The sequence below is a fragment of the Aotus nancymaae genome, unplaced genomic scaffold (genome assembly GCF_030222135.1).
Source record: "Aotus nancymaae isolate 86718 unplaced genomic scaffold, 86718_ANA_hifiasm-v0.15.2.pri h1tg000019l, whole genome shotgun sequence".
NCBI lineage: Eukaryota > Metazoa > Chordata > Mammalia > Primates > Aotidae > Aotus > Aotus nancymaae.
In genome coordinates, this window is record NW_026988431.1 from 32,714,877 (window position 1) to 32,729,670 (window position 14,794).

General features: G+C 50.4%; 1 protein-coding gene and 1 long non-coding RNA gene across 2 annotated transcripts in view; one reads left to right on the top strand and one right to left on the bottom strand.

Moving 5' to 3' along the window:
- Positions 1-4,612: 4,612 nt before the first annotated feature.
- LOC135275882 (uncharacterized) overlaps positions 4,613-14,794 on the bottom strand; it is a 51,558-nt gene continuing 41,376 nt past the window's right edge. Inside the window, exon 3 of the long non-coding RNA XR_010343458.1 lies at positions 4,613-4,722. This is a non-coding gene — a long non-coding RNA (uncharacterized LOC135275882). The remainder of the gene's footprint in view (positions 4,723-14,794) is intronic.
- On the top strand, positions 9,030-11,047 carry SOX14 (SRY-box transcription factor 14). The gene has a single exon (XM_012451252.2). It carries the CDS (start codon positions 9,504-9,506, stop codon positions 10,224-10,226), a length of 723 nt encoding a protein of 240 aa, XP_012306675.1. The 5' UTR covers positions 9,030-9,503; the 3' UTR covers positions 10,227-11,047.

The following is a 14,794-nucleotide window of genomic DNA, read 5'->3' on the forward strand; positions in this document are numbered from 1 at the left end:
TCTACTTTCTGAAAGAAGTAAGTTCTTAGGGGAATTTATTGAAATAAATGTAACATTAACAAAGACATTGCACTTGCTTACACAGAATAAATAAGGACAGTAAATAAGTACAGGGTAACTTCCAATTTCTTCCCATCTCTCTTCATCTATATAGAACTCTCATTCTGAACTTCATAAAGTCCCACGTTTAATCTCACATCTCATCTCCTAAATGTACTGTTTTGGTTGCTCATCTAATAGATTGCCAGTCTCTCACTCTGACATTGAATGCCATTGGGATTTGGGTCCACCTTACTCCTCACCTTTTCCCAGTTCACGTAATTCCCTCATCCCATCTCTATAACATGCTACCAATGCACATATTTTCCCACGTCACCTACTTCCTTCCCTCCCTTCAGCCTATTCAATCCGTTCCTATTTTCATGAAAGAAAAAAGTCAAAACCCTTGCTTCAGGCAGTCATTTGTGAGGATCCAGCTCTCAAGGATCTACTCAGTTCTCCTCTGCCTCCTCCTGCACTTAGGCTCCATCCAAGTTCACACATGGGTATACTGAGGACAGTCAGGAGAGAAATGATGAGGGCTCTTGAGTCACACAACACCTGAATTCAGATCCTGTATACACCACTTACTAGCTCTATGGTTTTGGGAAAATCCTGTCTAACCTTTTTGAGCCTTAGTTCTATCATCTTCAAAATGGGTATAAGAACATCTCTCCCTACCTAGGCCTGTTGCAAATTAAATAAAACAAGTGTGATAAAAGTTTATGCATACACCTGGGATATGATAGGAGTAAAGAGTTCAATTATTGTCAGCTGCTATCTGCTACAATTGTCTGCTCTCAAATTTCAGTCTTGCTTCACTGCTCCAGCTGAAATCTCTATAGACAATGAGCAGGATGGGCAAGTCCCTTGCCCTTCTCAAGTTTCTCCATCAAGTCCTGTTGGGCCCTTACCGCCTAGGCTGAGGAAGCTTTGCCAGATTTAGATCATCACTGAACCTCATGAGCTAAACCTGGCAAAGGTTTAGATCATGTGTTTGCTCATGCACAAGCTCATGTTCTCACCAATAACCCATTCTAAAATCAAAGACAAGAGGTCTTCCAGGTCCCTAGGCCAGGGATGTTTTATCTTCTATGTTTTTAGAGCGAGTTCCATATACCACTTCTCAGAAAGCAGGACTGCCACAGGGCAGCATGAGGGCACTGGCTGCCAGCACTGGGGGGAGAAAGAATGTTGAGAGATAAGACAGAGAGAAGCTCAGAAAGTTAGAGATAAGTGGTCAGAGCCAAGAGAAGGAGCAAAAAAGAAGACAGGATGCCAAAAATGTGTCCTGAGACAAGACAGGACACAAAAAAGTGGACCCCAACATGGGAGAGAAGGGACCCCTGGCACAAGGCACCATTCCAGATTGGAGCAGCGGGACTCAAGAGACTCACGTTGAGGACTACCATCATCATGCCGTCTCTTCAACCTAATGAAAATACTGGAAGATACACTCAACAAAACATGGGAGTAAGATGGGAAAGGGGAAGATGTGAGAAACTGAAATAGGAAAGTCAACCCAAAAGGAAAACACCTCCAGAAAGGATGTCTCCAAGAAACAGACTGGGATGGTAGATTATCTGATGTGACTGACTTTGTAGAAGATTGTGCGACAGGCTATGAAAAAGTGTGAGGAGAATCAGTAACAGCTACAAAGCAAATCAAGTAACGAAAAATGGGGCAATGATTAGAAAGTAGGAAAGGAAAATAGTCATAATATACTACAATGCTCAACTGTGAATATTTGCATAGGTATAATAATGTAAACATTGGTAATTAAACCAAAAAGAAAAACTGTAATAGAATTACATTGGAAGAGTGAAGGAGGGGACAGAAGGATGAGAGATCTAAATGATGTTTGTTTTTTGTGCAATTCTGCCAAAAGGTAGCTGTGCCATGTCAGAACACAATGCAATCAGTGAGTGTGATTTAGATTGTGGAGTTTTGCTGCCTACAAAGCTCTTCCCAGTCTGTTATCTAGTTGGAGTTTGTGGTGGGCAGCCCTCAAGACAGCCTCCAAAGACTGTTCCTCATAGTATCCATAACCTCTATAGTCCTTTTCTATACTGTACCAGGCTTGTCTTGGTACAGGCTTGGTCACTCGCAGACCATTTGCACAACGGAAATCAAGCTGCCTAGTTAAGAGCAATTTTCACGGGAAGGCTCATGTGGTGAGAAACTGAAGCCCCTTGCCAACAGCTACAGGAGTGAGCTTGGAAGTAGATCCTCCAGCTGAGTCAAACTTTCAAATGACTGCAATCCTGGAGACACTATGATTTGTTCCCTTGTAAGAGACCTTGGGTCAGAATCTCCCAACAAAACTGCTGCCTGATCCTTGACCCTCAGAAACCATATGAGATAACACAGATTTGTTGTATTAAGCCACTAAGTTTTAGGGTAATTTGGCACATAACAGCAGATAACTGATACAGGTAATGACAGACCACCAGTGTGGGATTATTATCCTGATTTTGCAGCCGAGAAAATGGAGGCCAGGAGGACTTAGTAATTTGCCCTGAGTCTCACAGTAACTAGCAGCCTTTGGTCTTGAACTCCATTTTTATATTCTTTCTGCTTAACCATCAGCTCACTCAGCAAATACTTCACTCTCATTAGATAAAATGTTATGTGTTGTTGGTCTTCAGAACATGTAAAAATGGTGCTTCAAAGAAAAAACAGGTATGTAAAAAGAAGCATGCTTAATGTAGCACCTTTTGGAACCGCCAACTGCCCTAATATTTTCTGCTATCTAGGCTGAGGGCAGAGGCAGTTACCACCACTATCACCACCACCACAACAACAAAAGGAACCGTTGTTCTGATTTTTGACTGGGGCTTGTTGCCAGCATTTTGTCTTATCCTCGGCAGTGAATAATTTGTGATAAAACTGGCAAAAGAATGTATGCTTCAATAACTTGGCCGATTGCATTAGACGAACACAGAGCCTTAAAGAGTATTGTTTATGATAAAAGCTGACCAAGGATTCTTACATTAGAAGAATGGGGGTAGGAGAGCCCTAATGCATGAGAAATACCTGAATACAATAAAACTTGAGGCAGAGGCATACAATATTGACATTCTTTTGGCTTTTATTCATAGAAACAAAATGTCTTTCATGTTCTTATTACCACTGGGATTTTTTTTTTAATCTTAGGAAACCTCATTTGCTCATATACAAATCCTACATTTCTCAGGCTGAGATATTCAGGATGCCCAAATGTGGACTCGGTTTCTCTGGAAAGGGTCAACTCAGAGATTCAGGAGTCTCCATAGGGAAGTAGAACTCCACTTGGTAGGAAGTGGGAAAAGTCAGTCAAGAAGGCAGTGGGCTGCTAATACCCACTGGGTATGGATGGATATGTCACCCCTTGTTTTATTCCTTGGCTTCCTAAGGGGACAGGAGACTGTAAGAGGAGTTCACAGCATTTAGCAGGCATGCCCTTGCTCTTTTAAGGATGGTCAGGCAGCTGATCCCAGGGCCAGTTAAAAAAAAAAAAAAAATGTCAATTTAAAAAGTTTCTGACCTAAGGCTAGAGATGAGATTCCTCCGTAAGCACAGTGTCTGATAATCAGTATTTCTCTGTATGTGATTGTTGGGATTATTGTGAAATAATTCTGGTGGGTCTCATTATAATGATTTCTCAGTACATTTAGAATAAAACCCAAACCCCTTATGGAGTTTACAAGGCCCTGGATAATCTGGGCCCCACCAATCTCATCCAGCCTTTTCCTTATACTCTTTCCAGGGTCATGGCCAGGGTTCAGCCACACTGGCTCTCTAAATCCTTCCTGCCTTCAGCTTGACATCTCCAGCCTAGAATGACCTCTACCCTGTGCCCTGTTCCTTCAGAAGGCTGGCTCCTCCCAGGTCCCTGACTGCTAATACATATTAGACCACCTTTCTTCTGTGAACCCCAGTTTCATCATCCTGATTCACTTCTCAGCACTTATCACTCTTAGAAGTTAACTGTTCATATTAAACGACAAAGTAATATTATCTGACCAATTATTGAGCAGTTTCGCTATGTCCAGCACTATTCTAATGATGTTTCTCATATTAAATCATTTAGTTCTGATAATAATTCTTTATATCTGTTTTACAGTTCAGGAAGTCAGGATACAGACAGGCTAAGTACCTTGCTTTAAGTGTCACAACTACTTGGTGGTAGAGCCAGGCATCACCCCAAGAATTTGTTTCTTATTTATTCTCTATCCTCCCCCTGGGCTGTAACAATCACTAATGGAGAAACACCATGGTAAATCCTGTTTACTGCTGTGTCCCAGCACCTAGCACAATGCCTGGCACGTAGTAAGTGTTCAGTAAATAGCTGTTGAGTTAATGAATGAATAAGGAGGTTTCAAAGCTTTATTTCTCCCCACCCACCTCCATTTTCTGGGAGATGAGTGTAGATATTGTGCAATCTTCTATTAAACTTATACCGAGTTGATGAGTCACATGCGCTCTGCTACAAACAGACTCAAGTTAAATTACTCAGGTTAAGGCAGTTTGAAGCAAAAAAAGTCTCCTTACCTGGGCATGCTTGGGATGTTAAGATAGAAGTGTCCTCCAGCGCATCCCAGCACTGCTCTAACAGCTCCCAGATGCCATACGCGTCCCCCCAGTTTCGTTCAGTTTCTCTTTGTTTCTTGGTGTAAGCGGTGCCCTCCTGTGCCATCTTGTCTGCAAGATACAAGAGGGATTTTACAAAATTTCAAGATGCTGGCATGAGTTAGGCTGGGTTGGGTTCTGGGGGGAAAACCCCAGAAAAATCACCAAGAAATGTCGTAATAAGACCAGAGCTTTGAATCCTCTGGGCACTCTCTGGAGGAGGGATATATATACAGCCTGAATTTTAAAACAGAAAATGGTGGGCAGCGGGGAACGGGGTAGAGGGAATCAGAGGTGCCAAACATTAAAGATACTTTGGGTGATAAAAATTAAAAGTTTGTGACTTAAACAAAAGGTCTTAATTTCTGGGGCCATTTTATCACCTCAATGCTTGCTTCAGAGGGTTGTGGACACTTGGAGGGGGTGGGCCGGATAACTTTTGTCTCTAAACACCTGAGTGCACTGACGCTCACTATCAGCTTGTAGCTGAAGCCCACACTATTCTCAGGCTCCCCGAAACAGCCACTTGCGACTTCGCTCACCAAAATCTTCGAGTGGCCACAGTGAGCGGGCAGGACTGGTACCAGCAAGCCCCGGGCCCTCTGGATGCAGGTGACTCTCTGGCCTCTTCGCAAAGCCATTGGAGCTCGAAACGCAGAGCCAACTCCCTTCTTCCCCTCCATCCCCACCCGTGTTCTCCAAGCCACGTTCTGTGCCCTTCCTCTCAGCACTCAGCCATTCCTCAGCCCCAGAGGCCTTGAAGTAGTGACCTCTGCCCACCAGAGAGGAGGGGGTGGTGGCTGGAGGGTGGGGCGGAGCCTGAGGCAAGGCAGGTGGGTGCAGGCCTCCGGGACCCCAGATTGCGGCTTCTGGCTCTACCAAGGCTATGACTCAAGACCCCGTGCCAGCAGCTGCAAGGCGGTGAAAGACCTGTTGGGAAAATTCACCTGGGCCTGGGCAGAAGAAAACTTTATTGAGCGTATTTGCTCTTGGAGTTGTGCGCAAATAGAAGCAAGATGAAAAACACGCAGCCACCGCCCCAGGGAAGCTTGAAGTCTTGTGGGCTGCACGCACTCCGACAGGAGCCCACGCGAGGCTGGGGAAGAGGACTTGAAATGGAAGCGTGAGAGTGAGAGCATAGAAGGGGTCCTAGCCCATCCCAGGAAACAGAAAACTTCCCCATAGGCAGTGAGAGGCTTGTACCGATACCTGAGGTACGCGCAGGAGCTGCGTGAAAGGAGAGGCCCGGAGCCAGAAAAGAGGAAGGCGCATCCTGGACGTTCTGCGCCCTGGGGCGAGACGAAAGGCCCGGAGAAGCGGATTGGGTCGTTGCTCTTAAGAAGCCTCTTCCTTCACTTCTGAGAAACAGCGACGGTTCCCTGCCAGAATCCCTGTTGTGGGGGTTCGGACACCTCGCTAAGGCCAGCAAGCAGCGGACCTTGAGTAGCTGCGCTGTGTACTGAGCCTGTGCAGATTCTCCCGGCAAATGTGCAAGTGGAAAGACCTCATTCAAGGGACGTCTCCAGCCCTGGAGAATTGAACTGGCAGGCTGGGGCCAAACTTCAGGCTCCGGACAAAGCAGGAGGAGCCTTTAGGCAACCTCTGTTCTAATGGCTGTTCTGGTGGTGATCGAAGTTGCTGACCCTCCTCAGGGGCCACCTCTCCAGGACGTGCTGCCCGGTGTTCTAGACCCATCAAGAAGGCACAGCGCAGCACAGTAGAGGCACCTGCTGGGACAGCACCAGGCCAGACGCCAAGATCACGGGAACACCTCCGCCCGCCCCAGTTCTAAAGAGTCTTAATAAACGGGTGGTCACCGGTACTCCATAAGTGTTGTGCGTGGCTTTGCAGTTCGCTTAGGAGACAAGCTGATGCGAGGCCTGGAGGGTGCAGCCCTCAACTTTGCGTTCCCTCCCCGCACGGAGTTCCTGTCTCAATGCTCAGCGCAGATGCTGGCCCCCTCCTAGGTCAGTGCAGCGGGACCAGGCAACCGCGGTCTCCGAAACTTCGGGAGGTCAGCTGGCGCCCTGCCCGCCATCAAACGCCCTTCGTATCACTCTGCTCCGCATTGCGAATAGCTTTTGGATTGCGACCTAAGGCTGAACACAGGAAGCTTGGAGAGGAGCTCGGGCGTTTGAGGAGAAGGAAATAAGAGGAATTGCAGGAAGGCGCTACCCTGCCCCCAACTGCCTCCGGACAATTGGAAAGGATTGTCCTGGAAGCTGAGAGGAGAGAAAAGGTGTAGGACCTTATCCCAGATTCCCTTGTTGAACAATTTCCAAGATCTTGGTTTGCATTAACCCAGACCTCTCGGTATGCGTTTGGTGTTCCCTAAGGGTTCTAGAGTGAGAGACTGACAGGTCCCCTCCGAACGCTGGGCCTCGCTGCAGATATCAGTATTTCTCTCATTCCTTCCCAAAGGCGTCGTGATCATCCAGTAGAATTAGAATCAGGTGGCTCCTGAACCTCCTATCCCTGGCTGGCTCTGAGCATAGCGCACCGCTGGTCAGACCTGAGTTGGAGTTGCCAGCGACGCTTGGAAATCCTTGCCAGACTGGACTGAAAAGTGCGTTTGCTTCCTGAGACCCTAAGCTAAATGAAACTGTCCGTAGAGAAAACAAGGTTAGAGGGCTGGATAGAGGCTCTGGAGAAAGGCCAGAGCAGGTGTTGGGAAGGAATGTAAAGGCTGTGCACCTGTTTGCCAGCCCTCGGAGGTGGAGCCCGTGGCTAAGCAATCAAGTGCAGGATCAGTCTTCCGGTGTGGTTTATCTGCATGGCAGGTGTCGATCACCCTCGATTGCCCTAATAGTCTCATCAAGTGTTCCACATTGAGCTGCAGCCCCATGAAATCCCTAGATGTGACGCCAGGTGGAATGGGGGTAAAAATAGGGATTTTCAAATCCTATACATCTGGCATCACTCCCGGAGTCACTTTTGACAAATCATCTGTCTTTCTCAACCTAAGTTTCCTAATCTGTAAAATGGCAATATTGCCCACCTCTGAAAAGTGCACCAAGGGTAAGAAATTCCACGCATTTTTCGAATTGTAGGAAGGAGAAGCAAAGTCTTCTCCTCACACTTGATATACTATATGCTAGAGAAAGACCCTCCCTTCAGGCCTCCTCATTCCCTGTCACCCTCCCCCACTCCTAGCCCCTCGGAGCTAACAGAGCCTTGCGCGTTTCTGGCCGGTCTTCCCAAGAGAGGCTGGTGCAAAAGCCAATAAGCCTGGAACACACGCGGGTCCCGCCAGTCCAGGGACAATGGTTTCCATTTAATAAATATTTCCCCCAAGGGCATTTCACATCAGGCAGGCAATTATTCAAAGGAAACAGGCGCGCAGGTTGGTTCTGCGGGTTATTTCGTCCTCTTTACCCGAAGAATGCTCATCTGACGCAAAAAACGAGTCTCGCAGCGGGAAGAGGCGCCCAGGGACAAATGGACCCTTGTTGCAGAGACACCATGAGACTCTTCTCTAGGGCCGCTGCAGAAGGGGCACCCAGAAGACCCCCACACCCAGCCTCCAGGCTGTTCTTAAGGTTTGAACGTTTGCGGAGTAAAAGTTGGAGGTTTAAAGGCACAAATAATAACAAATGAGAACTGTGATCGAAATCTCAGCCCCACCCCCGCCCCCAAAGTGAAGAACAAGTCTTAGTGCTTTTAAGGGCTCACCAACCAGGGTTCGAAATCTCTGCATTGCCGGACCGAGGCCTTCCGGCAGCAGGTCAAAAAACACTGCTCAGCCACCCAGGGTGCCAGTGCTACGCCCAGGCGCCGCATCTTGGGGCAGAGATGGATGCCGAGGTGCAGGGGCGTGCCGGGAGAACACTGCCAAAGGACCGCCGAGGGTGGGGCGCGAAAAGTTTATTTCGCTTTTACCCTGAGCTTGCTATATTCTTTTTCTCTTCCAAGGATCTTTGATAAGGGGGGAAAGTGCTGTCCTTGCATTTCTTGGCAAGGCTGTCCTATTTATCAACACAAGGTCTCGCCTGGCTCCCTTTGCTGTCCCTTCCCCGAGCCTTTGTATTCCAAGCCCTAATTCTCTTTCGCCACCGGAAAGGAAACGGGAGGCGCGAAGAGTTTTATTTGTTGACAGTGCCGGAGACAATGCGGAACCCAAGTCCCCAGTCCTGAGCTAGCCGCTCTGCTCTAGCCCTCTCTCTGCCTCTGTCCCTCACACCTCTCCCCGCCCCCACCTCTCGCGCTCCCTCTTTCTTGCACCGGCGTGTTGGCAGGTGCGCCCCCTCGGCTTCTCTGCTGCTGATTGGCGCCCAGGTTGGGGAGTCGCCGCCCCGCGCTTATGTCAGAGTGCGTGCCGTCCCGGCCCACCTCGCCTTTGAACTTCGCCGCTTTTGGCTCTCGTTCACCAGCCTCCCCGCATTCTCAGCCAGGTGCAGCGCTAGGCGCGGCAGCTCCAGGAAAGCCACGGGAGGGGGGAGCTAAGACTGGAAAAGCAAGAGGAGAGAAGGGAACGAGAGAAGGCAAAGGTGGAGAGGAGGAGAAGGAGGAGCTTCTTGCCCTGGCCAAAAAATTACCTGGCCACTTAATTCCCGAGACTCCGATACTTGGGCCCCAGCCCCTGGTGCCTGCAGCCCCCTGGCCGATCGCCCTCTCCTCCCCCGCCCTTTCTGCCCCCACTCGCTCCCCGGGGGCTGCCTGGGTGCTGGGACTGGCATGATCAGCTGAACTTTCTGGGGTCAGTGCTTCTCTCTGGCTTCCCCTCAGCGGCGCCAAGGCGAGGGGAGCTCAGAACCCCGGCTCTGGAAGGACAGACAGACAAACAGCCAACCGCGCCCAGGCTCGTCTGCAGAACCCTTGCACTCCCTACCCCCACACGCCTAGCCGCCGGGACCATGTCCAAACCTTCAGATCACATCAAGCGGCCCATGAATGCCTTCATGGTATGGTCCCGGGGCCAGCGGCGCAAGATGGCCCAGGAAAACCCCAAGATGCACAACTCAGAGATCAGCAAACGCCTAGGCGCCGAATGGAAGCTTCTGTCCGAGGCAGAGAAGCGGCCATACATCGACGAAGCCAAGCGGCTACGCGCCCAGCACATGAAGGAGCACCCTGACTACAAGTACCGACCGCGGCGCAAGCCCAAGAACCTGCTGAAGAAGGACAGGTATGTCTTCCCCCTACCCTACCTGGGCGACACGGACCCGCTCAAGGCGGCAGGCCTGCCCGTGGGGGCCTCCGACGGCCTCCTGAGCGCGCCCGAGAAAGCCCGGGCCTTCTTGCCGCCGGCCTCGGCGCCCTACTCCCTGCTGGACCCCGCGCAGTTTAGCTCGAGCGCCATCCAGAAGATGGGTGAAGTGCCCCACACCTTGGCCACCAGCGCGCTGCCCTACGCGTCCACCCTGGGCTACCAGAACGGCGCCTTCGGCAGCCTCAGCTGCCCCAGCCAGCACACGCACACCCACCCGTCCCCCACCAACCCCGGCTACGTGGTGCCCTGTAACTGTACCGCCTGGTCTGCCTCCACCCTGCAGCCCCCCGTCGCCTACATCCTCTTCCCAGGCATGACCAAGACTGGCATAGACCCTTATTCGTCAGCCCACGCCACGGCCATGTAACCCCCAGCCCGGCCCGGACCTGAAGGGTGGCTTGAAAGCCGGGTCTACACCCTGTCCTCTGAGCCTAGCCCTGGCCTGCAGACGCCTCCGGGGTCAGCCCTGCCGCTGTCCCTTACATCACCCCAGACTTTTCCTCTCTCTTCCAGGGGGAAGGGAGGGGCGTCCTCCCGGACCCAAGGCGCAGACAGGTGCCGAAAACTTGCAAACGTTATGACAGCTACTCAGCTACCCCTGTCCCGACTCTCCCAAACAAATCTCCGACTGTACCCCCTTTGGACAAAAAAGTAGGCAGTTTTGCTTTATTTATGTCCCCTTCACTCTCCTCGGATAGGCTTTGGACTCTGAACTCCCAGATCCTGATATTATATCTAGAATATGCATATATTTTTTTCCTTTTGTCCCCTGAAGAAAAGTTAGCTGTGTCTCTGTGTTTTGGCATCAGACACAACTAGGAGCCATTTGCTCTTCACCTGTGGGAGGGAAAAGGCTTCAAAGTTTTAAACTACAGAAAGGGAAACATTTCTATTTAAAACCATGCTATGATACTGTTTGCTTCTTTAAAGGGAAAACAAAGAGGACCTACATGGTTATTTACTTTGTGTAAAGCAGTGCTTCTAGAGACCTAAGTTTACTTTTAGACAGAATGTCGGGTTATGAAGTCAGGAAGTAGAAAGTGAACAAAAAAATGAAAAGAATTAAAACATCCTAAATGGTCATAAATGTTTTGACAATGTCTTGGAAATGTACCTAGAAGGATTTTACCTCGTTACTCTGTTCATTTGTTGAACAAAGACGTTTTGAATAAAGACAATCTGTCATTGCAAAAAAGTAACCTTTGATGTGCCTAAAATCTGAAGTCAGGAGCCAGGTTGGAGGGGCTGGAAAGTCGGGTTCGGGGAGGCTGAAAGTGCAAAGAGGGACTCTAAGCAGTGATGGCTGGTGGCTGCCCCCTCACCCCCCATTGGTGCAGCTTGGTGGTCTGCCGGTGGGGTGTAGAAGGGCCTAGAGTCTGGGATCTGTCCGGAATGCGCCCTGGAAATTGCTTTTTGCCCTTAGAGACTAGACAAAGGTATCTGTCCCTGGGACTTCACTCTCCCCGCCCGTTCTTCCCAAAAGGGTCAGGCCATTTCAAGGAGTGAATGAACTAAGACAAAGACGGACCCAGACCGCAGATATCTGGGTGAGTCTACTTTTTTAGAAACCAAACGCTGAAGGAGTGGGGAGAAGCACCGAGTCTCCTGGGAACCAGTTGCGCGCTGAACACCGCGTCCCGCAGTGGATGTTAAGTTCAAAGCATGGGAAAAGACTGGGGAAATAGGGTGTTTTGCCTTTTTAGGTGTTTGGAAACGCTGCTACCCACCCCTCTGGGGATTCGGGGCTTGATACTGGTTCCTAATTTTAAAAATAAAACTCTACGAAATGCAGAAAAATGTGCCATAGGTCCCTGACCCAGACTGTCGAACACTTTTTACTGAGACCCTGCAGGAGCAGAAGGAAAAGGAAAGAGACGTTGTCACGGCTCAGGCAAGGAGTTTTTAAAAATCCTAAAAAATAAAAAAAAAAACAGTGCAGCCCATGATGTTAAACAAGGAAAAGAGCCCTTTTCTTTCCCCTCCGGGTGAATGTTTTCTTGAAGATTATTGTCTTTCCTGTGGAGAAAGGACCCTCCGATGTCATCCAGCAAAACTCTTTGGAATGTGTTCTCAAAATCGAAGGGTGCTTCCCACCCTCGGTCTGGGAGTCTCACCGCCAGAGTCACGCTCACTCGTGGTTTTCCTTAATTTGCGTACTTTTCCCACTGCTTTTGATATGCCGCGGGGTGGGAGGTGGGGCAGCCTCGAGGTTTGTCGGCTTTCTGCTGCTGTTAAGAGATTTGTGCGCTTGCCTCTGCTGTTTCCAAAGGAGTCGGTGGCTCGAGGTGCAAGGGAAACGTTGTCAACAGACACCAAAGCCGAAACCCCCGGATTAGCATATTGTCCTCAAAACAATTAGAAGTGTTTGAGGTGTTGTTTGGAGCCTATTCATCCGAGCCCCTTTGTCAAAGGGGGATTTTCATTATTTTAAAAAAAAAAAAAAGTTAGCAGTTGTCCATCTGGCTAAGCTGAATAGCAAAGTGATCCATGTTGTATATGCTTTTCTCATTAAGAGCTCTTTTGAGACTGATGTTAGAATTAAATGGTATAACACAATTAACATACACAGGCGCTGAATAGGAGAGGACGCCTATAAATAATAGATAGATAAATAAATGAGCGATCAGGCGAAGGTAAACAAAGGCGGTCTGAGGGAGGTGTAGGGGGAGGCCGGGCTGGCTGAGCCACGCTTACTTAGCATTACAAAACCCTCTTACAAATCGAGACAATTAGGAAGTGACTTGCCTCTGGTGGCCGTCAGGTCTGGGGGCCCCGGGCGCTTAGGGAAGGCCCCTCCTCCCGCCCCCTAGGAAGCCCAGGAGGCCTAGGACAGAGGCGCCAAGGTTTCCCTGTCTAATATAACCCCAACTGACAGTCCTGTCAGCGGCTCTGATAGCCCCCATAGCTCAGAGTCCCTTAACATCCTCTAAGATGAAGCTTACAGGGGTCTGAGTATCTCCCCGCAGATCCCAGCGCGAGAGCGCCCTGGGCGCACAGAGCACCCCAACTGGAGAAAGAACCTGGCGCCCACCCCACTAGGGCGTCCAGCCAACCCTGAATCGGGGTTAGGCTGGAAAGGGGCACCTGGCAAGTGCGAGGGGCAAAGGGTTAGGGCGGTGGCTGAAGCTGGAAAACTGAAACCAGGGTTCCAGGTTGCGCTTGGTCTTAGATGGGGAACTCTAGGAAACTAGGGTGCGCTGTATCAGAGAGGTGATCAGGAGGCTGCGGCCTCACTCAGAGGTGACTGAGACCTCTTTCCCGCCAACAAAGAGCTGGGGGCCCAGTTCGAGTCCTGGGACCTGAAGCCAAAGACTTGGCTCGGGGCGTTTCTGGCCATCACACCTCGTTTCTTTCCTTCGCAGACTGGCCTTCTCCAGCCATCTGCCCTCCTTAAACCTGGTCCCAGCCACTTCCACCCCTCATCCCCGCAAGGGCCTGCCTCAGCTTTACCTCCGTCGCCCCGAGGGCCGCCGAGCGTCCTCGGAAGTGCGCGGCAGCGACTCGCCCTAACAAACAGCTGAAATCCTTCTAGTCACGCCGCTGACAGGGGCCGATTACCGACTTTGAAGTCAGGCGCGGACAAAAAGAAATCCCCTGGGGGGTGTGGGGGGGCAGCAGTCCCTGTCAAACCTGTTTGCTCACAACTGTCTCTTTCTTTCAAGAAAATCATTAAAGCAAACCTGTAGGGAGAGGAGCGCCCCGCCCGCCCGGAGTCGAGAAGAGCCGCTTCTCCCGAGCGCGCGTTGCGCCGCAAAGAGCAGCCAAGAGTTGCCCTGGACAGACTCCTGGCATCCGGAGAACCGAACTCCGGGGCTGCGCGGGGCGCCCGTGGCCCTGCAGGTGGAGGTTCTGCCGATCTCTCTGCGTTAGGCACGCGTCCGGCAGCCAGGAAGCCCCAGACTTCTCTGGCTTAGCAACCTGGGCCTTCCTTGAGCAGGGTTGACAGGGAGGGCCGGGACCTCTGGCCTGCGGTTCCCACTGCTTCCCCGGACCCCTCTCCCCACCAAAAGTGACCCCAATATATGCCGTATTCAGCGCCGTCACTCCACTGCTGGGTGTTCCCTAGGACAGCAGAGACCTGAACAGCAAGCTGCTGGGGAGGCTGCCATCGGCGCCGGCAGGAGCAAAGTTTTTTGGGTTTTAGCTATGTTTTCTTTCTTAAACCTTGGCTATCGTCTGGCTCAGGGGTACACTAGCCACATCTTCTGAGCGTTGCGAAATTATTGGCCCCCTTCCGCCTCTGGCCTCCTCATTCGGAGAACTCAGTCAGCCTTTTATACACTTTCCCAGTTTTGGATCCAACTCCAAAAATCTTTGATTCCCTCCCAGTTTCTGAGTTTTCCTATTTAAGTATTAATTTCCTCAGACCCGCTGACTTTAAAGAAGGAAAAGGCCAGCTACTTTGAGTAAATCACACTGAGACCCCCTTAACGCTTGCATTTTGGAACTGGAGCGAGCTAACTTGTAGGAATCTCCGGTGAGCCAAAGCGGGATGCAGCGTACCATTTATGGAAGTGTGTCCCGCCGGGTCAGCTTCTCTGGAGAGATCCGAGACTGCCAGGGCCAGGAAAACTTGGCGAGCTGTGGTGCCAGCACTCTTATTTCCTTCATCTCCTCCCCAGCTCAGGCCTTGTTACCATTGTTCAAGTGGACAATGAATTTCAAACTATTTGAATTTGAGTATCACCTAATTCACAAGCTTTATGTAAAGAACTCTCATCTCTTTATTTGCTGAGTGGATTGTGTGTGAGTGTGAGAGGAAGAGACACAGAGACAGAAGGGGCCCGTTAGATTTGGGTGCAGGAGAGCTCAGACCCGTGCTTCCCGCCTCCACCGTGGGGCGTGCTGTCCTGGCCTCTGGCCCTTCCCTGCCTCCAAGGCTCTAGAGGACCCAGCAGTGGGAGAGCTACTTGGGCTGGTTTCTTTCCTGGCTCT

Bases quoted from the DNA above. Each gene is read 5' to 3' on its own strand.
- SOX14 (XM_012451252.2), top strand. From the start codon at position 9,504: ATGTCCAAACCTTCAGATCACATCAAGCGGCCCATGAATGCCTTCATG.